The following is a 25,585-nucleotide window of genomic DNA, read 5'->3' on the forward strand; positions in this document are numbered from 1 at the left end:
AGGTTTATGAAAATTGTAGTCCAGCCAGTTGGGAAGTGGACTGGGAAAGGCTAACTTTGGGGACTTAGGTTAGGCTGTGTGGAGATATGCATGTCTAAATGACCTGCCATGTATCAAACATTTGGTTTGCAAATGATTCCGGTGCAGATTAACAAAAAAGACATCATCTGCTCATGCAACATTCTCTGCATGAAGCTACACATTCGTTGTGGGTATGTTGAACTTCCATAATTTTAATTAATTGCTACTGAAGAAATTTTTTACAGAATGAAAACAATACAAATTTAAAAAAAAGGAAAGTAAAGAAAAGAAAAGTGATAAGTGAATAAGGAAGATGAGAGAAAGAGAAAGAGAGAGAGAAAAATAAATAAATGAACGGCTTCTATCTTCTTTACAGCAGTTATAAACGCATTTATATTTTATCCTCTCTCTGTAAGATTACATCATAGCTCCCTTCTTTCCATATTCCACCCTTTCTAATCACCTGACCCATAAATCACATTCATTTTTTTCCATTTTCAGCAAACAGTCCATAAAGGGTTTCCAGCTGTTGTCTTTTCCCTGATCAAGCAAATCAATTTTGCCATTTCTGCAAATTCTGTCATCTTCACTAACCATTCCTCCCTTGTGGGTCTGTTGAACTTCCATATTTATGTGTCTTTCCAAATACACATGCCCACGCTCACATACACATAGGTGATGATGTACGTAGTCATATATGTAATGTATTCTTCCCTAAAATGTAACTTTCCCAAATTTCTTGGCCTTTTTCTCTTTTTACATCCAACTTCTTGTAAATGCTTCATTTGCTCCTGGATGGGGTTCCTGGAGACTTTTCAACCAAGTGTTTCTTACAACGGTTGGGCCAAATTTCCACTTTCTTTGCACTGTTTCTTTTTCCCACCAGATTTCCAGCATCGCATTGTCAGCTCAGCTGCTTGATGCTGCGTGCACGGGCCAGCAGAAATGGCAGGCTAAGGGGCATCATCAAATAATGGCATAGGGCCTTGCGACTTGAGAGACCGCCCATCTCCCATAGTATCTGCCAGTCCAATTCAATCTGGCAGGGTTGGCACACTGGGTTCCTTTGATTAATCCATACCATCTATCAGGATCCTGGAAGTGGGCCTCCTCCATCACACCACCTCTCCTCCAGGATGAGGTTGCCCCCCAAGAGCCAAACGGTCCCCTTCTTGCTGGTGTTTCAAAGGGTCTTGAAGACCTCACCCAAACCTTTGGTGAGGGTAAGCAAACCCCCCTTGGATCATGTGTTTTTTTATTCCTATCCTTTTTTTCTTTTCTTTACATCCTTGCCATCTTTTAGTCATTATTTTTGTCTGTTAATAGTACTTGTTCTCGTTTCTAATGTTTTGATTTGTGAACTGCCCAGAGTTGTGGGGAGTTGGGCGGCATGTCAATTTTAAGTAAATAATTTTTGCCGCTGCTGGTAGAGCAAAAACAACATTGCTGGCTGGGGAATTCTGGGAGTTGAAGTCCACACATCTTCAGGTGGCCAAGGTTGAGAAATGCTGCGGTATCTGTAGGAATGAAATATATATCACCTTATTTAACTAGGTTATCTAGAAACCTGGAGCCTCTCAGCCCAAATCAACATCTGGCTCGCCAGCTGAAAAATAACACTCATCGCATCCTGCATTGATAGCTTTGCTTTAAGGACTGTAATGAAAACAGGTGAACCCTACAACAAAGCTGGACAAATAGTAGGAACACTATCAAGGAAACTGGCCCTCAGTAGTAGGCAATCTTTAGGCCTTGACAGTGCATAATTAATAAACTTAACCCAAATGAAGTAAAAATCATCTTCTGGTTTTTAAGCAATGGCCTTAAGAATGCTAGTTTGGACAATGATGGTAGACATGTGTTTATAAAAGGGGAATTATAAAGGGGGGATCTAATTATAGGATTATTATATTGCCCCGATCACAATCAATCAGAATTTATGCCATTAGCATGGCAAAAACTAAACTCATTACAATCAGGAAATGTGATTATAGGGGGAGATTTCAACCAAATTCTGCCTAATGAATTTGACTAATCTTCTCAAAGGGAATGGGGGAAATATATTAAAAAAAATAAATCCCAGACTGTGCTTACTTGGAAGATAGATGGCAATCTAAACATCCAAATGAGAGGGATTATCCATTTCATTCCAACAAACATAAATGCAGAGGGATTTTAATGGGGTTGGGGGAGATTTTTGATATGGCAGCTGTCTGAAAAGCATACACTACCTCATTGCATCCTCGGTTAAAACACACACGGTTTCCACAAATGTCTTAATTCAACTCTGCAGGGGCATCTGCAGGAAGGGGGTCAAAAAAGGCAAGATGGCAGCCACCACCAGAGCCCTACCCTATTTTACATTTGTTGCAACATGTACAGAAGTGAATTGGAGATACCACCATTGGTGCTAAGCTTCCTAAATTCATAATTCCTTGCCAGACCGATTTATAGGGAAAGTGGCCAGATGGTTGAACCAAAGTTTTATATCCCCTCTGTATGACCAGACATCTCAAACCCCAAAAGACTTTGGATCGGTCCCTGGAACCCCTTCAGAAATTGTTAATATTTTTTTTAATGTGACGCAAGGGGGGAAATATGAAATATGTTATCTGTATGCTCTGCATTTCATTGCAGTTAAAATTCCACCATAAACAAAGTCAAAGGAAGCTCACCTTTTGCCCTGAGTTCAGCCATTTTGATATATTTGTTTGCTTGTTTATTTTTCAAAGAAAAGAACAATATAAAAGCATATTTTAAAAAATCACATAAAAATATACATAAAACTCACAGCCCTTTTCTGCTGTGGCACCTTCTCTTCTGTTTAACATCTCCATGAAGCCTCTGGATGGGGTTATCCCACAGCATGGGGCAAGGTGTCGTCAGTATGCTGACAATATGCATCCCCTACTCGTAAAAAAATGATTGCAGTTACAATAAACCGAAATATAGTATACAGGTAGTCCTTGACTTACAGCCATTCATTTACCGACTATTCAAAGTTACAATGGAGCTGGGAAAAGTGATTTATGACTGGTCCTCGCACTTACAGCCATTGCGGTGTCCCTGTCATGTGATCAAAATTGAGGGGCTTGGCAGTTGGCATGTATTTATGACAGTTGCAGTGTCCCAAGGTCACATGATCGCCATTTGCAACCTTCCCAGCCGGCTTCCAACAAGCAAAGTTAAAGAGGGAAGCTGGGTTCACTTAATTACCATGTGATTCACTTAACGACCATGGCAAAGGTGTCAGAGTGCTAGAAAGCGTTTGGCCCGTGAGATCAGAAAAATCACACACCAGGCATTTCTATAAAAATAAATGTATTTACAGAAAGCACAAAAACATATTTTCAAGCTGTGCATTCACACGCGCTCAGAGAGGACTGGGAGGAGGCTGTGCTGGAAAGCTACAAAAGTGAAACAGAAACTAACAAGCCCAGGCAAGCTGCCATCCAAGCAATTTCCTTATTTGGTCATGCCTTTTCACACCCAAACTGAGGACAATTAAGTTTGACCTCTTCACCCTGCCAATACTTAAGAAAGTACTCAATTACCATGGTAACCTAGTGGCTTGATCCATGCAAAAAAACAAAGAAATGCCAACAAAAGGGGGCATGACTCACTTAACAACCACATCACTTAGCAACGGGAGTTCCAGTCCCAATTGTGGTCGTAAGTCAAGGACTACCTGTGCTTGGAGGTCAGGTTTGTCTGACTGACTCCCTTTTCCTTAATGGTCCTCATCATTTCTCTTCCATAGCTCAGATATTCTCCTTTGTGTGTTCTTTTTTTCTCTTCAGAAAAGCCTCCTTGTGTTATCTCCCTCCTCCCATCATTAAGTCTTATTTACTTATTGTAGGGGGAGTCAACAGACACTCAGACCCAAATCCTGTTCAAATAGTTTCAAGCAGAGAGGCTCAGTCTGAGGCTGGAAGGCTTCACGGGGTCTTCAGAGACCTGCAGACATTTCTTACAAGCTTGCAACTTCTCGTGTGTCAAAAATGTGTCCTTGGTTCAGTGTTCTTCCTCCCGGAAGAAAAGACACTCAGATTTCTCTCGGGGCCCGGGGGGCTTCCCAGCTCAGGGCTTGGGAGCCAGGCTGGACTGGCGGGGGAGGTCCTGCACTAGGAGCAGGGAGACCCAACTCTCGTCCCTTCAAGCTGCCGAAGCTCCCTTGGACAGTCCCTCTCTCTCTGCCCAGCCTACTTCACAGGGTTGTTGTTGGACTTGGACTAGGGAGACCCAGGTTCCAGTTCCCCCTCAGCTACAAAAGCTCTCCAGGAGACTGGACCAGTCCCTCTCTGCCTGCCCAGCCTACTTCACAGGGTTGTTGTGGGGGGAAATAGGAGGAAGTGCTCTGTATACCACCTTGAGCTTCTGAATCAAGGTTTCACACCGTTGTTGTGTAGCACATCTTTTGTGATACCTCCGTGTCTTTCTACCCTTCTCTCCATTCTGGGCAGGAGGGCAATTGCATTAGCAAAGAGGGGTGCGGTGAAGTGCGCTGAGGTTATTAAACTTCCCCTCCAGCATGCACAAGGGGGGGATTGCTAACCATTGAGTGTCTCTGCCCATTTTCAGATTAGGACTCCAAGGCCACCTGGTATGTCTCGTTCTGTCTCTTCCACCATACTTGGGACTTCAGAGCAATACTCCCTTCTCCTTGCTGAAAGCACAGGCTGGTACAGAATCCAAGGTGTGTGTTTTTCCTAGTGGGTCGATCTGAGATTTCTGTGAAAGTTGCCAACTGATCAATTTCCCCGGGCTTCCATTATGCTCACACTTGGTCTGGCTGCTTCAGCCTTACAGACCAAGCATTTCATCTTGGTCGTTTGTTAACGTCTCTCTTCCTGAAGAGCAGAATTGGGCAGGGAATGGTGTTCCCTGTGACCCCCTATGGAGCAGAAGTTGGACTTTGAAGAAGCAGGAGTGGAACAGCGTTGACGCTTTTGAACTTTGGGGTTGGAGAAGACTCCTGAGAATATTGTGGACAGCCAAGAAAGAAACCAATGGATCATCAAACAAATCAACCCAGAGTTCTCACTCGAGGCACAAATGGCCAGGCTCAAATTATCCTACTTCGGACACATGATGTGAAGACGCAGCTCTCTGGAGAAGGCTCTGATGCTGGGAAAGATGGAAGGAAAGAGAAGAAGAGGAGGACGAGCAGCAAGGTGGAGGGACTCAGTTACAGTGGTGATGAGTGCACCATTAGAAGACCTGAAGGACCAGCTTTGGGACAGATCCTCCTGGAGAAGGTCTAGCAATGTGGTTCCTAAGACTCAACAACCTGGTGGCATATAAGCCATCTCTGCTCATAATATGTTAATTTCTTATTTGGTCTTATTGGCTTATACAGTTTAACTGCTTTTTTTTTTTTGGACTTCAACCTTAAATAAGTAAGGAAATCAATCGCCTGCTGCTCCTAAGGGGAAGGGATCCATTTTCTTTCATGACGAGAGCCAGGTTCCCATCAAGAAGAAATGGAGCATCAAGTTTCCGGCTGTATCCTGTTACAGCTGCAGTGTTAACAGCATGCCATCATCCCTTAGGAACAAAAACGGCTTAACCGAGGTTTAATGTGCCCCCTTTGTGCGATTTCTCTTGGCATTTGTTCTTGGGAAGATCGCATGATGGAAACATTGGAAAATATTCAGAAGGCAGAATGGCATTTGAACGAATGGCGTGGAAAGAGAGGAAAGATACACTCGAGACCAGGTCAGTTCCTGGTTGGCACCACTCACAGCCTTCTTGTGAACAGTCCTGAAAAGGTTCCTTCTGGGATGGTGGTTCAACTTCCCAACTCTTCCCTATAGCTCCGATATTTCCTGGTGGTCTCCCATCCCAGAGAGAAATAAACTAGCCTTTAGTCCCGAGATTTCCTGGTGGTCTCCCATCCCAGTATTAACCCTATTTAGCATTTTGGAACCAGCCAAGGTGAGCTACATGCTGAAGTTGTTGTGACTATATTTTATTAAAAGTAAAAACCACCCCCCTTGAGTTGAGGTTGACCTCTGGTGACTTCAAGGACAGTTTTCTAGGCAACAACATGGAAATAGTTTGCCACTGCAACTTCCTAGTCTAGGCTACACACCTAAGATTTTCTGGTGGTCTCCCATCCAATATACAGACAGAGTGTCCTAACTTAGAGCAAAGAACCACGCTGAGACAGTGACTTGGTCTCTAGTGTTTATTGAACTGCTCTTTTTGTTTATTCGTTTAGTCGCTTCCGACTCTTCGTGACTTCATGGACCAGCCCACGCCAGAGCTTCCTGTCGGTCGTCAACACACCCAGCTCCCCCAGGGACGAGTCCGTCACCTCTAGAATATCATCCATCCATCTTGCCCTTGGTCGGCCCCTCTTCCTTTTGCCTTCCACTCTCCCTAGCATCAGCATCTTCTCCAGGGTGTCCTGTCTTCTCATTATGTGGCCAAAGTATTTCAGTTTTGCCTTTAATATCATTCCCTCAAGTGAGCAGTCTGGCTTTATTTCCTGGAGGATGGACTGGTTGGATCTTCTTGCAGTCCAAGGCACTCTCAGAATTTTCCTCCAACACCACAGTTCAAAAGCATCGATCTTCCTTCGCTCAGCCTTCCTTATGGTCCAGCTCTCGCAGCCATATGTTACTACAGGGAACACCATTGCTTTAACTATGCGGGCCTTTGTTGTCAGTGTGATGTCTCTGCTCTTAACTATTTTATCGAGATTTGTCATTGCTCTTCTTCCAAGGATTAAGCGTCTTCTGATTTCCTGACTGCAGTCAGCATCTGCAGTAATCTTTGCACCTAGGAATACAAAGTCTTTCACTGCTTCTACATTTTCTCCCTCTATTTGCCAGTTATCAATCAAGCTGGTTGCCATAATCTTGGTTTTTTTGAGGTTTAGCTGCAAACCAGCTTTTGCACTTTCTTCTTTCACCTTCATCATAAGGCTCCTCAGTTCCTCTTCACTTTCAGCCATCAAAGTGGTATCATCTGCATATCTGAGATTGTTAATGTTTCTTCCAAAGATTTTAACTCCAGCCTTGGATTCCTCAAGGCCAGCTTGTCGCATGATGTGTTCTGCGTACAAGTTGAATAGGTAGGGTGAGAGTATACAGCCCTGCCGTACTCCTTTCCCAATCTTAAACCAGTCTGTTGTTCCGTGGTCTGTTCTTACTGTTGCTACTTGGTCGTTATACAGATTCTTCAGGAGGCAGACAAGATGACTTGGTATCCCCATACCACTAAGAACTTGCCACAATTTGTTATGGTCCACACAGTCAAAGGCTTTAGAATAGTCAATAAAACAGAAATAGATGTTTTTCTGAAACTCTCTGGCTTTTTCCATTATCCAGCGGATATTGGCAATTTGGTCTCTAGTTCCTCTGCCTTTTCTAAACCCAGCTTGTACGTCTGGCAATTCTCGCTCCATGAACTGCTGAAGTCTACCTTGCAGGATCTTGAGCATTACCTTACTGGCATGTGAAATGAGTGCCACTGTTCGATAGTTTGAACATTCTTTAGTGTTTCCCTTTTTTGGTATGGGGATATAAATTGATTTTTTTCCAGTCTGATGGCCATTCTTGTGTTTTCCAAATTTGCTGGCATATAGCATGCATTACCTTGACAGCATCATCTTGCAAGATTTTGAACAGTTCAGCTGGGATGCCGTCGTCTCCTGTTGCCTTGTTATTAGCAATGCTTCTTAAGGCCCACTCAACCTCACTCTTCAGGATGTCTGGCTCTAGCTCACCGACCACACTGTCAAAGCTATCCCCGATATTGTTATCCTTCCTATACAGGTTTTCTGTATATTCTTGCCACCTTTTCTTGATCTCTTCTTCTTCTGTTAGGTCCTTGCCATCTTTGTTTTTGATCATACCCATTTTGGCCTGGAATTTACCTCCAATGTTTCTAATTTTCTGGAAGAGGTCTCTTGTCCTTCCTATTCTATTGTCTTCTTCCACTTCCGCGCATTGCTTGTTTAAAAATAATTCCTTATCTCTTCTGGCTAACCTCTGGAATTTTGCATTTAATTGGGCATATCTCCCCCTATCACTGTTGCCTTTTGCTTTCCTTCTTTCTTGGGCTACTTCTAGTGTCTCAGCAGACAGCCATTTTGCCTTCTTGGTTTTCTCTTTCTTTGGGATGTATTTTGTTGCTGCCTCCTGAACAATGCTGCCAACTTCTGTCCAGAGTTCTTCCGGGACCCTATCTACTAAGTCCAGTCCCTGAAATCTATTCTTCACCTCCACTGCATATTCCTTAGGAATATTAGTGAGCTCATATCTAGCTGATCTGTGGGTCTTCCCTAAACTCTTTAGTCTGATCCTAAATTGTGCAAGAAGAAGTTCGTGATCTGAACTACAGTCAGCTCCAGGCCTTGTTTTTACCGACTGTACAGATGTCCGCCACCTTTGGCTGCAAAGGATGTAATCAATCTGATTTCGGTGTTGTCCATCTGGTGAAGTCCATGTATAAAGCCGTCTCTTAGGTTGTTGGAAGAGAGTGTTTGTTATGCAGAGTGAATTGTCTTGGCAAAATTCTATCAGCCTGTGTCCTGCTTCGTTTTGTTCTCCCAGGCCATACTTACCTGTAATTCGAGGTGTCATTTGACTGCCCACCTTAGCATTCCAGTCTCCCGTGATGAAAATAACATCTCTTTTAGGCGTGTTGTCCAGTAGGTGCTGCAGATCCTCATAGAACTGCTCTACTTCAGCTTCTTCAGCATTTGTGGTTGGGGCGTATATTTGGATCACTGTGATGTTAGATGGCTTGCCCTGAATTCGAATTGAGATCATTCTATCATTTTTTGGGTTGTATCCAAGCACTGCTTTAGCCACTTTACTATTAATTATGAAGGCTACTCCATTTCTTCTGTGGTCCTCTTGTCCGCAGTAGTAGATCTGGTGGTCATTTGATGTGAAGTGGCCCATTCCAGTCCATTTCAGTTCACTGACGCCCAGAATGTCTATCTTTAATCTTGACATCTCACCAATAACCACATCCAATTTGCCCTGGCTCATAGATCTTACATTCCAGGTTCCAATGGTGTGTTGATCCTTAGAACATCGGATTCGCCGTTCACCACCAGCACCGTCGGCCGCTAGCCGTCCTTTCGGCTTTGAGCTAGCTGCGTCATCACGTCTGGGGCTAGTTGAGCTCATCCTCTGTTCCTCCCCAGTAGCATTTTGACCATCTTCCGACCTGGGGGTCTCACCTTCCGATGGTATACCGACATATCTCTGGTTGTACTGATCCATTTAGTTTTCACGGCAAGAATACTGGGGTGGGTTGCCATTACCTTCCCCAGGGATCGCATTTAGTCTGACCTCTCTGTCATGACCTTCCCGTCTTGGGTGGCCCTTCACGGTTTAGCTCATGGCATCATTGAGGTGCCCACACCCCAAACTCAAGGTGGGTCTTCTCTGAGTTTCTTTGAAGGAAAATTCAAAGCCTCTAAACTACGCATGCATTTTTCCCCCTGGAGGGGGGCCCACTCCTGCTCACCATCAGTACTCATGACACAGAGATTTCCTGGCAGTCTCCCATGCAGTAGATAGGCAGACTATCCTACAGGTTTGAGATTTCTTGGTGGTCTCCCATCCAGTAGGTAGTTGATAGATAGATCTTGCATAAAGCATTGATTTGGTGACCTATCTTTCCTTTTGTCCTCAAAACCCAGCCTCTCTGGACCAATTGATCATTTTTAGCTGCAGATCTAAAGTTAAACAGGGTACTAGAGATCTGAACTGACTCTCCTCAGTCTGCCACTTGACACTCTGTGGTAGGATTTGGGTAGATTGCAAGAGTCATCTGCTTCATTTAGTCCATGTATCCAGCTGCAACAAATCCTAGCGATTGTAATGGAAATACATTTTTAATTCCACGCCCTCCATTGTTCTCTCTTTATGGCAATTCCTCCCCGTAATCATATTCTAGATCAGTGTTTCTCAACCTCAGCAACTTGAAGATGTGTGGACTTCAACTCCCAGAATTCCCCAGCCAGCATGGCTGGCTGGGGAATTCTGGGAGTTGAAGTCCACACATCTTCAAGTTGCTGAGGTTGAGCAATATTGTGTTTTCCTTCTTAGCTACTGAGTGTGTCATATACCTGCTGCTGAACTGTATCTTCCTTGAATTGGCCCCATCTTTTTCACAAGATATTCCTGTTCATGGCAATTGCCCCATCTAGTGACAGCTTCCTCCTTAAGATGACTATGCATTATCAGAAGAAATCCTTTCTTTCTCCTTTGTTCTAATGACAGTTTATTTCCTTGGTGCAACAATCATAGAATTGGTTTACATTCTGGATGGATGCATTTTTTTTCTCAGCAATTAAGCGCACCTCTTTAAAATAAGCTCATCGCTGGATTAGATTAACAGATCCTTTGCGCAATTTGTCTCTCCCAGAAAACCTTAGTTGTCATAAGAGGTAGCCGGACCATCAGCAGAATTATATTGTTGCTGTTATAATAATATGTCTGGTTTTGTTCCAGAGTTAAAGGAATGTTTTCCCTCTTAAGCAGGCAGCCAACAAGCCACAACAATCGGACATGGTTCACTGACAGTCAGTGTCTAGGCCAGGTGACCCCTAGGGGTGAGATACTCTGTTAACTATCTGACCACTTTAGGCTGGTATAGCCATCTCCTCTCCCATCTTGTCCCTGGACAGTGTCCTTCATTTTTCCTTTCCAAATCTAGTACTTTCTGACCAGGTTCTTCTCCAGACCCACCAGATCTCCAATCTGACCTCTGATTCGGAGATTTAGATCCAAATAGCAGCCAGCTCATTCATGACTGGCGTACAACTTGGGGATCATCTTGAACTCACAGCTCCTGCTCAGAGCGGATGCAGCTGTGGCCAGGAGGGCCTTCGCACAGATTCATCTCGTGGCCAGGAGGGCCTTCGTACTGATTCATCTCGTGGCCAGGAGGGCCTTCGCACAGATTCAACTCATGGCCCGGAGGGCCTTCGCACAGATTCAACTCATGGCCCAGAGGGCCTTCGCACAGATTCACCTCGTGGCCAGGAGGGCCTTCGCACAGATTCACCTCGTGGCTGAGATTCATGCCCATTCCTAGATCAGAAGGCCCTTGAGCTGTTCATTCATGCCCTAGTCAGACTGTTGCAATGTGCTGTACATGAGGCTGCCCTTGAAGATTGCTTAGGAGCTGCAGCTCGTCCAGTGATGGAGATGGCTGTGAGTCACTGCTCTGGTTCCCCATGGGCTTCTGGATGCAATTCAAGTGCCAGTTACGGTTTATATGGCCCTTCATGGCATAGAACATGGTACTCAAGGGGCTGTCTGTCTTCCATAGTTTCTGCCCTTCCAGTAAGATTGAGCAGAGTGGGTGTCCTCCAGATCCCTTTCATTAAACCATTTCAGCTCTGGGTAGCTGGACCTGAGAATAGAGCAGTGTAGCTAAATGTTGTGCATAGGGTCAGGCAGTGAACAGGAAATTTCAGCCACTGTTTGAATTATTTATTTATTCATTCATCTATTATTGAATTTATATCTCATCTTTCCGTTTATACTAACTTCCAACCCCCAAGATGGCTTACAACAATTTTTTAAAAATACAGAGTATATGTCCTTACTCATGACAGTATAAATCTTAACTTTAAAAAAACACAGAACAATACAATTATAGTCAAACCAAAAGTTAAAACTAGAAATAAAGATCAGTATAGTTTCAGGCTGATCTTGTTTAGGTCTCATCCTGTGATGAAGGCAAGACAAGGTATCTTTACTGCATCAAATGAGGTACATACGTAATTTAAAAAATGTGAAAGGTCCTTTTTTAAAGGAAGAGGGTTAAATTACTCCAGTAATCAGAGGGAATTGCTGCAAAAACAAAGGAGATATGCAAAGGCTCCTTGCAAAACAATTAGAATTTTTGCAGAGGGAGGAAGAAAACAGATCTAAAAAGAGGTTTTAGAATGTCGGGTTTTCAGTGTAGGTCAGTGCCAAACATCAGTGCAGATGCAGGCAGGCATCCTTTATTATGCCAAACCAAGGTTCATTAAATTTACTTACTTACATATTTATTTAGCAAATTATAAGGCCGCCCAACTCACACACGGTGACTCTGAGCGGCTTACAGAATTAAAAACCATAAAAACACACAACAGACACTGCAGTTGGCTGGCTTCATATATAAATAATACTGATCTACAAACTGTAGCTTATGAAACACAGTGCCTAATTGGCCCAACAAGCAAACAAACCACATAATGGTTTAGTGCAATGTCCCAGTGGTTTGACCCCCACCACCACTGTCAAGGTCACAATAGACCTTGAGTTGCGCATGTGCATCTTTCCCTGCAGCCAGCTTTGAATTCCTACGCAGCTAATTTGCACTTAAAGATCTGTGGACAACGTTAAGATGTCTGGACTTCAACTCCCAGAATTCCCCTGCCAGCACATGTGGACTTCAGTTCCCAGAATTGGAACTTTTGGAACCCTAGGTAAAGGTAAAGGTTTCCCTTGACATTAAGTCCAGTCGGGTCCAACTCTAGGGGGCGGCGCTCATCTCTGTTTCAAAGCCGAAGAGCCGGCGTTTGTCCAAAGACACTTCCGTGGCCGTGTGGCCGGCATGACTAAACGGAACGCTGTTACCTGCCCGCTGAAGCGGTACCTATTGATCTACTCACATTGGCATGTTTTCGAACTGCTAGGTTGGCAGGAGCTGGGACTAGCAACAGGAGCTCACCCCGCCACGCGGATTTAAACCGCTGACCTTCCAATCGGCAAGCTCAGCAGCTCAGCAGTTTAACCCGCAGCGCCACCGGGTCCCTTTGGAACCCTAGTCTGTTCAATTGATTCATAGCTTGTTTTCCCCTGTGCTTTAGATCAGTGTTTCTCAACCTCTGCAATATTAAGATGCATGGACTTCAACTCCCAGAATTCCCCCAGCCAGCACAATTCTGGGAATTGAAGTCCACGCAACTTAAAGTTGCTGAGACTGAGAAACACTGAACTAGTGTATTTACAGATGGATTTACTGCTCCACTTGTTTCAGCCAATTTGCCCAAAATTTTGGTGCCTATTTTCTCTGTCTTGAGATTCCCTGCAGATCCTATGGTGCAACTTGCCCCCGCATTAACCATTCAATTTTTATAAAGGCTTTTTAAATACCATGCTGTTTTCTCTTTCTGCATTCACTGAAGTTTTGTCATCCAAGGAAAATACTGACTGGGCCTTTTTGAGACTAACAACAAGAACAACATGTGTTTCCCACACTTCAGAAAGAAGTGTGTAAATGCTGATCACAGATAATTCCTCATCTTTATTTGCTCCATTTCAAGAATCCATTTAATACCCTTTTAAATTCATTGCTGTTCCTGTTTTCAAGTATTTGCATGTGACCTGAATGTTTTCTCATCCTGAAAGCTTGAAACCCAATCTCCTGAGTTGAATCAGCCTTGCATTGCTTTGAGATTTTCTTCTTTTTAAAAATTTGTTGCATTAAATGCATTGAACATCTTATCTCTCTGGACCCACCAGGAAAGCAGATAAACTTACAACAACCAAACCATTTCCACTATTATGCAGTAATCAGTTTGTTCTCTGTTGGAATTAATTTACACAATCCCCAAATTTGTCCAGGCAAGATTAGCAGTAATATTTTATCAGGAAAAGAAATCGGTGCTCTCTCATCCAAGTATCATCCGATTTAACCCTGTTTAGATCTTTGAAAACAGTTGGCTAGGTGCTTCCCCCTAGCTGCACAAGCGGAGAAAAAACAGGATTTAAATGTGCTAAATAAATATTTTTTCCTATATAATTGGTGTCTAGGATTAGAGCCTTAGAGAACCATATTTGAGTTTTCCAAATCACTTTGCATCTGTTGAAATCTCATGTGCAAAAACATATTAAAATTAGAAAAATAGACATCTATCCATTGCATATGGGTTAATAAAAGCTTTATCATAACAATAATAAACATAGGAATGAAATGAGGCTAGTCAGAGTCTTACAGCATAATGTATTTTGTTTAGTTTCCTGAGAGCATAGATTTGAGGCCCCTGTGTGCCCTCACTCCTTATAATGAGCTATGGAAACAGATTATTTTTCCCCTTCATCTCCCACTGACATCATAAAAGGTGATGTTAAATATTGATTGGAGGTGCAGCTAGGCAGAAATTAGTCAGCAAGGTTTATTAATATCCCTTTATCTTAATAGAAATTGGGAGGCGTGGATTCCAGGAAATGTGGTTGACATCAATATTTGCATCATGGCACAACCCCAGATGCTGTTGAATCATGTCACTTCATGGAAGGGGCCCGCTTTTATCTAACACGATCTCCATGCTGTGCTGACAGCATCTCTCTGGCAGATTTCCTTATCTCCTGCTGACTAATGCTTCTTTAATTGGAGAAGCCAACAATTGGTGGGGGGAGAGTCATGTTCTCTAAAGAGACAGTCCCACCCTGTGACTTACGATCCTTCATTAAAGTCACTGTAATTATGATCCATCTTCTGGGCAAATGCAGCTTCTGCATGCTGCTGAGCACACTGCATTTCCAAGTTTTGCTACTATCAGTTTTTTCCAGGGCGGGGTGGGGGGGGAAGGAATGCATGCTACTTAGAGAAGCTGGAAAATCAAGCTGAGTTTTCTCTTTGGGGTATGACAGCAACCAGGTAGGTTTCCCAGATAATAATCCAGTTGGAATTGATTAGAGAAGCACAACGGGACAAAAGGATGGAGGAAGAAGATGGGGTACCCTTGATCTCGGTTTCCCCAAGAGATTGATAAATATGAAAGGATCGATTTCTTTTGTTTAAGCCTGGATCAAATGTGGAAGAACGATGGTTTAAACCAGGCACATCCATGGGTGGAACATTGGGACCTAAGTTGAATCGTCAGCTGCAGGCCTTGTGCTAATACTAGTGTTCTTCCTCCTCTTCAAATAACACAAGCATGAGAGTTAATTAGCAACAGAGTGCTCTAACCACATAGTGACTCCTAGTTAAGATGTTATCGATTTTTCCATGATGCTGGCATTCTTTTTCAGGGCCAGCCCTATTGTTAAGTACAGGGAGACCCAAGATACAAGGGCTAGGGAAAGGAAGAGGAAAAACAACTATGCACAAAGGACACAGTGTAGAGCACTGTTTCTCAACCTTGGTAATTTTAAGGTGTGTGGACTTCAACAACCAGAATTCCCCAGCCAGCCATGCTGGCTGGGGAATTCTGGGAGTTGAAGTCCACACACCTTAAAATTACCAAGGTTGAGAAACAGTGCTGTAGAGGGAGGCAGAGGTAGGAAAGCAATTCAAAAGTTGTTAACAGATTAAGGAGGCAGTAAATGAAATCTCAGCCCTGGGAAAGAACAGACTCAGATTAACCCTGCCTTGGTTCTGCATGTTATATGAGAGGAAGAGGGGAACTCTGGTAGACTTCCAAGATTCTGTTATTATTGATCGATTATGTACCATCAAGTCATTCGTTTACTCCTAGGGACCACGTAGATAGATCTCCATGATGATCCGTCCCTAACATGGCCCTTCGGGTCTTCCAACAGTGCCCCCATCACCACTGTAACTGAGCCCCTCCCCCTTGCTGCTGGTTGTCCTCTTCTCTCTCCTTCCACCTTTCTCAGCATCAGAACCTTCTCCAGGGAGCTGGGTCTTTGCATCATGTGTCCAAAGTAGAATAATTTGAGCCTGGTCATTGGTGCCTCAAGGGAGAACTCTGGCTTGATTTGTTCAGTGATCTGTTGGTTTGTCTTCTTGGCTGTTCATGATTTTCTCCGAAGTCTTCTCCAACCCCAAAGTTCAAAAGCGTCAATACTCTTCCTATCCTGCTTCTGCTATAGAGTTCCAACAGGCTGACACAAAACTGGTTGCTTAACACACTTTCTTCTTTGCCTTCCATAAGCTAGCCTGCTGCTCTCAAGGGGTTGAAGGACATTGTCCCATGCCCACAATGAAGATTCAATGGTCAGTTGTGTATGAGACAGTGAGAAAGTGAAAGAAAGAGAGAATATTTTCTTTATTTCAACCTGTAAATATCCTTGGCTAATTTGCTTCTTTCATTGCACTCTTGCATCTGGCAATTGCTGAAATAATGGAGGCATTGATTAAATGACCAAGTTTGGACTCCAGGGTGGTTGAGCTTCAAAATCCAAGTAGACTTGTTTTGAATTGAATGCAGTTTCAATCATCTTTCACATAAACATTACCATAATGATTTTGACGATCATCTCTTTAACTTGCTGACATATCTGGGTGGAAAAGATGTAAGGCAAAAATGTAGGATGGGGGATAACTAACTTGGCAATAGTCCATGTGAAAGAGACTGCAAATTAAACATGAGCCAGAAGTGTGATGCAGCTGCTAAAAAGGCCAATACTGTCTGAGGCGCATTAACAGCAGCACTGAGTCCAGATCACCGGAAGTCATATTTCCAATTTACCATGCTCTGGCCAGACCCATTAGGAGTCCATTCTAGGACCACCGTTCCAAAAGGCAGTGACAAATTGAAGCAAATTCAAAGGAGGGTTAACAAGTTGGTGATGGGTCTGGAAAACAAGACCAATAAGGAACAAATTAGAGTCTGGATATGTTCAGCCTGAGCCAGTTTGGTGTCGTGATTAAGGCACCAGGCTGGAAACCGGGAGGCTGTGAGTTCTAGTCTCACCTTAGGCACAAAGCCAGCTCGGTGACCTTGGGCCAGTCACTTTCTCTCAACCCTAGGAAGGAGGCAATGGCACACCACTTCTGAAAAAATCTTGCCAAGAAAACTGCAGGGACTTGTCCAGGCGGTCTCCGAGAATTGGACATGATTGAACGGTTTAAAAAAAAATGTTTGGTCTACAGTAGAGATGACTGGGGGAGATATGATAACAGCCTTCAGATATCTGAAGGGTTCATAAAAGAGAGAGTGGATTTATTTGTTGTTGCCCCAGAGGGCAGGGCCAGAACAAATGGTTAAAATGTCAAGGAAGCAAGTTCAGACTAGATGCCAGCAGGAATTTCCTGATATACAAGCTGTCAGCCAGTGGAACAGGTTGCCTCATGAAATGATAAATTCCCAGTCACTGGAAGTCTTCAGGGGCTGGACCGTCCTTCGTTGCCAATGCTTTAGTGGATCTTGCCCTGACCCAGGCAGGGGGTTGGTTTAGATGACTTCTAAACTCTTCCAGCTCTCTAATTCTGTGATACAGCACACTGTTTTCACAATACGTCCATCGAGTATAAATATATAATGTGATGCACAGTTTATTGGAATATTTCCCAAAGTGCCTAAACCAAGTTGTTTATGCCAGGAATCCTGGATTTCTCGGTGTCTGCCCCAACCCAATTGTGTAATATCACTTACACAAACAACACACCCAAACTTACACACACACTCTACTTTTCTCTCTTGCCAGTCTCTCTAGCTGAGGTTGTCATTATACCCATTTGCCGAACCAAATAAAACATGCAAGAGAAATGCAGGCAGTGAAAGTCTTTCTATTCGGCCCATCTGTGGCAGCCAAAACAGAGAAACGGTGTCATGTTGCCAACCTGTGCAGTCCCATCAGTTGGCAGTCTGGATGGATGCCATGTGGGAATGGAACAGCCTTATAGCACTTCCCCGATTTTTAAGAGGTCAAAGGGCCATTTTGCCTCACCGTGGCATGGTGTGGCCATTTCTGATTTGATCCTTTCATGTTTGCATTTTAAAAAAACACTAATCACCCAAAGTCAGCAATCCTGACCCCCAGTTTCAGGGACAGGATCTCAGAGTGCTTTGGGGATCCCACAGAGGGGTCTTGGGAATGCCTTGCGCTCCCTGCCCTATGGATCTGCCACAACCTTTGGATGCATCTCTGCCCTCTTCTCTTGGCAGTCTTCATTCCCAAATGGGGAGGATGGCTTTGCAGAAGGAGGTTGACTGGCATCCCAGGGGACAATCAAGCACTAAAACAAAGCATCTGAACAAGAAGAGTTTCCAGAGCAGTTCCCACCCCATTCCACAATCCGAACCTGGTGTCCACACCTTGCCTTGTTCTGAGGAGACTTCAGGGTGAAAAATGGGATGGGGAAGAAACTACTCCTGAAAGTTACATGTTGATTCAGTGCCTCTTTCTGAGAAGTCCTCAAAGTGAGACATCTGCAACAGGTGAGGGCCTGATCTTCCACCTGAGACAGAAGAGTGACTTCGTTAGAGGTGTCATCTGTCAGAGATGGTTTAGTGGATCTTGAACTTGAGGAGGAGGTTGGACGAAATAACGTTCCTATGAATGGATGGTTCTAAGAGGTCCACCACTGAGAAAGAGGGGAACTTTCGTTTCTTCACCACCCCTGCTTTCCATGGTCATCTCAGTTCATTGTGTGATGTTGGACCAACCAGGACACCCATCTGGAACACAGGCAAGACTCAGCCATTGCCGACAGCATTTTGTGGAAACCCTTTCACTCTGGACATCTCCTAGGAGTTCCTAGAAAGGAATTACAGGTAGTCCTCGCTTGATGACAACAACTGGGACTGGAATTTTGGTTGCTAAGCAATACAGTCGTTAAGTGAATCTGACCTGATTTTACGACCATTTTTGCAACAGTTGTTAAGCAAATCACTGTGGTCTAAATGAACCACATGGTCTTTAAACGAATCACACAGTTCCCCATTGATTTTGCTTTCCAGAAGCCAGCCGGGAAGGTTGAAAATGGTGATCATGCGACCGCGAGATGCTGCAATGGTCGTAAATGCGAATCAGTTGCCAAGCACCTGAATTGCAATCACATGACTCTGGGAATGCTGCAATGGTCGTATGTGTGAGGACTGGTTGTAAGTCGGGTTTTAGCACCATCATAAGTCCAAACCATAGCTAAAGGAATGGTCATTAAGCGAGATACCTGTATCACTTTCTAAAGAAGTTTTAGAAGTTACTTTTTTAGCAAGAAGCCTGTGGTTCAGTTCCTTTCCTTGAAAGCAGAGGTAGAAAAGATTCACTTACAGGCAACATTTTTAGGAATCAAGAACCTTGCCCTGTTAATTGTAATAATGATGGCAGCATTGTCCTTCTCTGTTATTTTTCCTCCTGGGCAGATTCATTACGAAACATTCCTCTTGTGAGTCATGGTCCACGCTCATCCCCCGCTGAGTTCAGTGGCTCCAACCAACGGTTGTTGCGAGAACGAAAGACATCTGCTCCGTCGCACTCAAGCCAACCCACCCTCTTCACTTTTGAGTCGCCTTCTAATCATATCCGGACCACACTTTCCACTAGTGCTCCTCAAGACTATCTCTTCCTACACCAGTGCATGAGTCAGAAATCAGAAAACACTAGGTAACTCTTGGTTTACCAAACGATGGGTATCTTCATAAGCCTTCTTTCTAATCTACTTGCTTACTTGGTTGTTAGTTTAATTTAAAACTTCAGGGATTGCTCTTCCAGTGCATTTGCATTGCTCGGGGTGAATTAGAAAAGTAAAAGCAGTAAAAATCAAACAATGGTAGTAACAGTGGCATGGAAACAAAAACAAGCTCAACAAGTAAACCAATGTTTTACTTGGAAGTTCACTGCATTCGACCTCTTTTGAAAGTCCAGCTGTTGCTGCTGCAAATTATCTTAAAGTCTTAGAGTGGGCTTACAGTTTAAAAGATGGGACACAAAAGAAAAAAAGGACGAGGAAAAAGGAAGAGGGGTGAAAACACAAGACACTTGGTCACCAGTTCTTAAAGATGCAAATTTCTAGCATGGACCAATTGGTTTTGGTCAGTGAAAGTTCTTTGAGGTTGAGTTTGCACAACTCAGCCAGCGTGAGTTAACAAAACACAACAGCTGTGTTGGTGTAACATGCTAGACCGACACAGATCAACCCTGTTATGACTTAGCATTATGGCCTGGTGGACACTAGGCACTCATACAACAAGTGGTTCTGACCGTGCATTGAACCACCAAGTACCCAGCCCACTTTCAGCCTCGTCTAGCACGTCCTATAAACTCTTCACTCAGCTCCACTGGGGAAACAGACCATCACATAAAACCTGGGTTGTTCTGGGTTATCCAGACCTCTTCCAGTGCTGATCAGTGAAGTAATCCTTCTTTCTCCTCTTGTTTTGTTGCAGGAGTGCAAGTTTCTCTCAAGCTACCAGGTTCTTCATGAGAAGCGACCCGTCGGTTCAGAAACTGTCGCAGGAGAATGGGCACTGCGTCAACGGGGTGGGCGGGCAAGTCCATGGCTTCTACAGTCTGCCCAAGCCAAGCCGGCACAACTCGGAGCTCAGGGACAGCGCCTATGACTTGCCACGAAGTTTTGGGTGCTATGCCCACACCAAGTCGAGCCTCACCGGCTCAGAAACGTCAGATAGTGAGGAGGTCTACACCTTCAAGACCCCCAACAGCACCCTTTGCAAAGACTTTGGGGAGCTTTCCACAGACTCCTACGACATTCCCGGTACCCCTTTGTCAATTTATCAGATCCCAAGGACCTTCACGCTGGACAAAAACCACAATGCCTTGACGGTGGCTTCTGGGGACACGGCAGCGACTCCCCCACCCAGACCTCCCAAACCAGGGCAGGCAGAATCCCGCTGGGGTAGCCCCCAACAACGCCTGATGGACAGCGAAGGCCTGAGCATGAGTCCAGTGGTCACTACCATTCCCAGAAGGAACACGCTGCCGGCAGTGGAGAACTGCCGGTTACACCGAGGTAGATCTGGTGCCCAAAGGATACATAGGATCACACATGCACTGTCTGAGCAGAGACGGTGAAGCTTCCACCAGACCATCTGGAAGCATGATCCACTGTTTCCTAAATACTTCATTAGTGCCATATTCTGCAAACAGCCCCAGACATACATGCACACAGTCCCATGCACACAATATACCTACCAAAAAGGAAGACAAGGATAGAGAAAGTGAGGGGGCCCTTCTCCCCGAATAGTCAAGTGGATGAAGGGGAGTTAGGAGAGTCCAAAAAATCTTTTAGGGCAAAGCTCAGCTTTTCAATTGCATATATTATACTGAACACAGGTTGTGATGTCTGTGCTGATTCTCACAACAGGCTTTCACAGTTTGCTCTGGCCTCCTGTCTTTCCCTCTTGTTTGGATGTTTCAGTTCCTTTCTCAACAAAATTGACCCTTATTCTTTAGAGACTTATTAGTATCAGCCATGCAATCATGATAGACAGATGCTTCCTTTAGTTTGTTTCCATATATTGGCTCTAAATGGTGCCAGCTGATACAGTCCATAGTCTGTATTCTGTGTTGTTGTTATGATTTTCCTCCTCCACTTCCTCCTCCCTCTCTTCTCCCCCCTTCCCCTTTTCTGGTCAGCTAGTAATAGAAGGATACACAGAGATCATGGTAGGACTCACAGAGAATAGAATAGGAGACCTGTAGAAAATGGAATAAAGTATGTGGAGAATGCAAGTATACATAATATACATTACATAGCAGAAAGGGCACTGGAGTACAATTACTAGCTATTGGGAGGTGTCAGCCTAAAGCAGGAGAAGGGAACCTTTTGGGGACTTGGAGCATATTGGAATTTGGGGAGCGTGTGGTTGACCCGCTCCCGAAACGAAGAGAGATTGGGCAATCAGTAAATATTCTTTGACCAGAAGGGTTCTCCAGGATGTTACCTCCCATTGCAGGGGCTTATTTGTAAGGATGAAAAACATAGTTGCAGATAACCATGCTGCTAGAGGCTGAGCCATCTTCCCATTTATTTATTTTTAATTAAAGGAATCTTTAAAGAAACAGGAGGAACAGGGAGTCTTCTGGGCACAAGGTAGGTGTTGGGAGCACATTGGTACCTGCGAGGACCACCTTGCCTCCTCCAGGGTCAAGGAACACCTGTTTAAGAAGGTGTTCCCACGGGAGCTTCCAGCAGTGTTTCCAAATGTCCTGGGATTATAAATCTCAGAATTTCCCGAAAAATGCTATAGGAGAACTTCTGAGTTACTTTGAAGAGGAGACCAGCACGCATTCATTGAAGCATTAATTGGTGCATGGATCAAAGGGAGACCCCAAAGAGGCAAGGGGTTACAGTCCTTCTTTATAGACTTCGGCAAATGAGAGTAAGTCTGGGATTGGGTGCAACAGCAAGGTATTTGGGTATCAGCCATAGCGAAGTATTTGATTAGATATAACACATCCTGCATCTGGTGAGATCAGTGAGGAAATCAGGTTGTAAGTTTTGAGATAATTGGGCAGGACTACAAAGTCAGTAAGGCCTTTGAGAGAACAGAGAGGTGATATTCCATAATCTCTTTCTAGGGAGTGAGTTTTGCCTGCTTTCTCAGAGCTCTGTTCGCCTTCCAGTATCTCATTCCAGCTTATCATCCTTCCTTGTCCTTCTAAATGTTTACAGGTAGTCCTCACTTAATGACCACAATTGAGACCAGAATTTCAGTTGCTAAGGGAATCTGACCCAATTTTACAACCTTTTTGTGGCGGCCTTTAAGCGAATCACCGGGGTCATTAAGCAAACCACGTGGTTGTTAAGCAAATCACATGGTTCCCCATTGACTTTGCTTGCCAGAAGCTGGCCGGGAAGGTTGAAAATGGTGATCATGTGACCATGGGATGCTGCTATGGTCATAAATGCGAACTGGTTGCCAAGTGCCCAAATCGTGATCACGTGATCATGGGGATGCTGTGACATTAGTAAGTGTGAGCACCAGTTGTAAGTCGTTTTTTTCAGCACTGTCGTAAGTCTGAACCATCACTAAACGAATAGTCATTAAGTGAGGACTACCTGTAATGGTGGAACTGACAGTTGAGTTGAGTTGGGAAAATGTATTTCACAAAGGGAGTAATTGTACTTGCCTAAAGCTGCTGTTTTGTTTTCCTTGGGAAGATGTATTTGGCTACGGGGCTTTTTCCCAGAACTCCCCTTAGGCACAGCCCCAATCTGTGTGAAGAATGGGGATGTGGCGTTAGAGAAACATCTCAGTTGACTTGCTCTTCTGTTGCTTCATGTTAATTTTCACGCCTTTGATTCCAGCTTCTTCCTGTGAAACCTACGAATATCCCCAGCCCAGCAGCGGTGGCACAGTGCCGTCAGCAGAGTCTGCAAACGTCGGGCCCAGTTCGTATCTGGTGAGCTTTGTGGGGGTTGAGGAAACATCTCAAGTTGCCTTTTAATCTCCCGGAAACCTGTTTGGAGGATCGCACACTGCTCTAAAGCGTTTGTCTTAATTTGGTCTTGATGACACAGCACTGCAGGTGGAGCTGACCAAGGCAGAATCCAATGGAGAAATTATTTCCACTATTGTCCACTGTAGTGCCAAGCAATGTAGATCAATGCTGCCTGGGAGAAGTGGAATATCTTTGGCTGGTGATGAAAAAAGATCAGTATTAGTGGTGGGTGGATTTTCCTGGAGAAGGCATTACATAAGCGGGGCCTCTTAACCAGGAAGGCCTTGGTAGCCCCTTGCCTCAATTTGATGAAGGCATCTAGAGAATGATCTCCAGAGCTTCATAGGTGGGAAGCATTTCTTAGATATTCTGACTCTGCATGGTTCAGAGTATAAAAGTTCCTCATGAACGTCCTAATTTGGCAGCAGAATGAGCTGCCAGCTGATACAGCTGATGAAACATGAGGGTCGCGTAACCAGATATATCATTCCTTCAGGAATAGGTGGCATACAATTAAAGTAAATAAATAAATATTGGCTCATACATGCTAGCAACCTCTTGAATTCTCTTTCCCTCTGTTTGTGCTGAGATTGTCCATGTCTTTCCCCAATACTTTCCAAGGTGTTGTCTCGAGTCTTAAGGACTAGAAACTTATTTTAAAGAAGCAAAGCTGAAATTCAGGCTGACACGACTCTGGAGGCCTAGAAATGGATCATTTTTCCTACGTCCGTACTCTGACTTAACTTTTGCTTTCTGTCCCAGCAAAACAAAACTGTGGTGGCTCGCTCCCATAGCGTGGACTCCGAGGACAACTACGTCCCTATGAATCCAGGTTCTTCCCTCCTGCAGAACATGGAGCGGCCTAATGACAGCTCCCAACACCTTTACATCCCAATGAGTCCCGGGCCACACCACCTTGACTTAATGGGACACTCTTCGTCCACCTTCCCAGCTCAGAAAGGTAGCAGCAGCTCACAGCCGTTGAGGCGGACGAGTGAAATCCAGCCCCCACCCGTCAACCGCAACCTTAAACCAGATCGAAAAGGTGAAGACTTGCAACAAGTGTGGAGTGGCCCCAGGCAACTCTTTCTGATTGATTGATTGATTCTTTGGGAGAGAAGCAGGAGCCAGGAGGGGTGGAGTTATGATGCAAAAGGGGTGGGGCTGCATCCTGTTCTTGGCTTAGGCCTCTCAGAGCTGTGTTGGAAATCCAGCCAAGCAATAGGCAGCAGCAGAGAGAGCTCTCTGCCATCTACAGTCCACTCCATTTTTGCAGCTTAAAAATCTCAGAAGTCTTGTGGATGAAATGAAACTCTTTTGGTTTCAGGGGGCAAACAGGGAATTTTCTTTTGATTTTTAATAGAAGAGAATCTCTGTAGCTCAGGGTTGAACTGTGGTGTCCTTGGTGCTCTCTGAGCTTGGCTGTTGGCTTGCAGATGTTTCATTACCCAACTAGGGAACATCATCAGCATGAGGGAGGGCAGAGTCTGCTCCCTGTTTACATACAGCAGCTTGCCCTGCCAGTGTTGGTGGGGTGTGGTTTTCCCCTTGGTAGTTCCTTGATGATGGTGTCGTCTACGTGCCTCACTACCTACTTTCAGTGTGATGGGCAAATATACCAACAAATCAGAGGAACACCCATGGGATCACCATTCTCAGGTCTTGTAGCAGAGACAGTAATTCAGCGTCTAGACACGATAGCACTCCCACAGATACAACCCAAAGTATGGATCCAGTATGTAGAAACATCTCAGAAACAACCAGAAGACTGTTACAACCACACAGCAGCACTGTAGCACACAAACCAACTAAAGCTCTCCAAAACATCTTAAGTAAGCCAAAAGACCCAGTAGCCCCAGAAGGAAAAAACAGGAGTCCTCTACAACATGCAGTGTAAGGACTGTGACAGCCGCTGTGTAGGACAGGCAGACGGAAAACTAGCAGAGCACATCCACAAACACCAACTGGCAGTCAGAAGACACGATGAAAACTCCTTAATCTCACCACACATGGACAGACTCAGCCACAGTTTCAGCTGGGAAACGGTGAGCATCCTGGACCAAGCTAAATCCAAAAACGCCAGGGAATTTTTTTTTTTTTTACAGTTTTTATCCTGCCTTTATTATTTTTATAAATAACTCAAGGCAGGGAACATACCTAAATACTCCTTCCTTCTCTTTGCCCCACAACAACCCTGTGATGTGAGTTAGGATGGGAGAGAGGGACTGGCCCAAGGTCATTCCTGGAAGCCTGGCATTGAGACAAATCAGCCATCAATAGACACATAGAGATAAACCACATTTACTCACCGTTCAAAAGAGACAATAAAAAAGCTAAGAAGGAAACAAAAAGACCAGAACACATCCTCTCCAGCATCTAACATCCAAATAAGTAGGGATTAACACCGGACAGACAAACAATCAAGCAGAGAACAATACCCTAATTGAGGAACTACCAAGGAGAAAACCACACCCCACCAACACTGGCAGGGCAAG

The 25,585-nt window shown here is 44.3% G+C and overlaps 1 protein-coding gene across 1 annotated transcript in view; it reads left to right on the forward strand.

Annotated features, from left to right (window-relative positions):
- Positions 1-25,585, forward strand: part of GAB2 (GRB2 associated binding protein 2) — a 125,009-nt gene that overhangs the window by 93,147 nt on the left and 6,277 nt on the right. The window contains exons 3-6 of the mRNA XM_063305937.1: positions 19,049-19,289; positions 20,072-20,655; positions 22,957-23,051; positions 23,853-24,135. Of these exons, the coding sequence (XP_063162007.1) occupies positions 19,049-19,289; positions 20,072-20,655; positions 22,957-23,051; positions 23,853-24,135 (1,203 nt within the window). The remainder of the gene's footprint in view (positions 1-19,048; positions 19,290-20,071; positions 20,656-22,956; positions 23,052-23,852; positions 24,136-25,585) is intronic.

Source organism: Candoia aspera, chromosome 5 (genome assembly GCF_035149785.1).
Source record: "Candoia aspera isolate rCanAsp1 chromosome 5, rCanAsp1.hap2, whole genome shotgun sequence".
NCBI lineage: Eukaryota > Metazoa > Chordata > Lepidosauria > Squamata > Boidae > Candoia > Candoia aspera.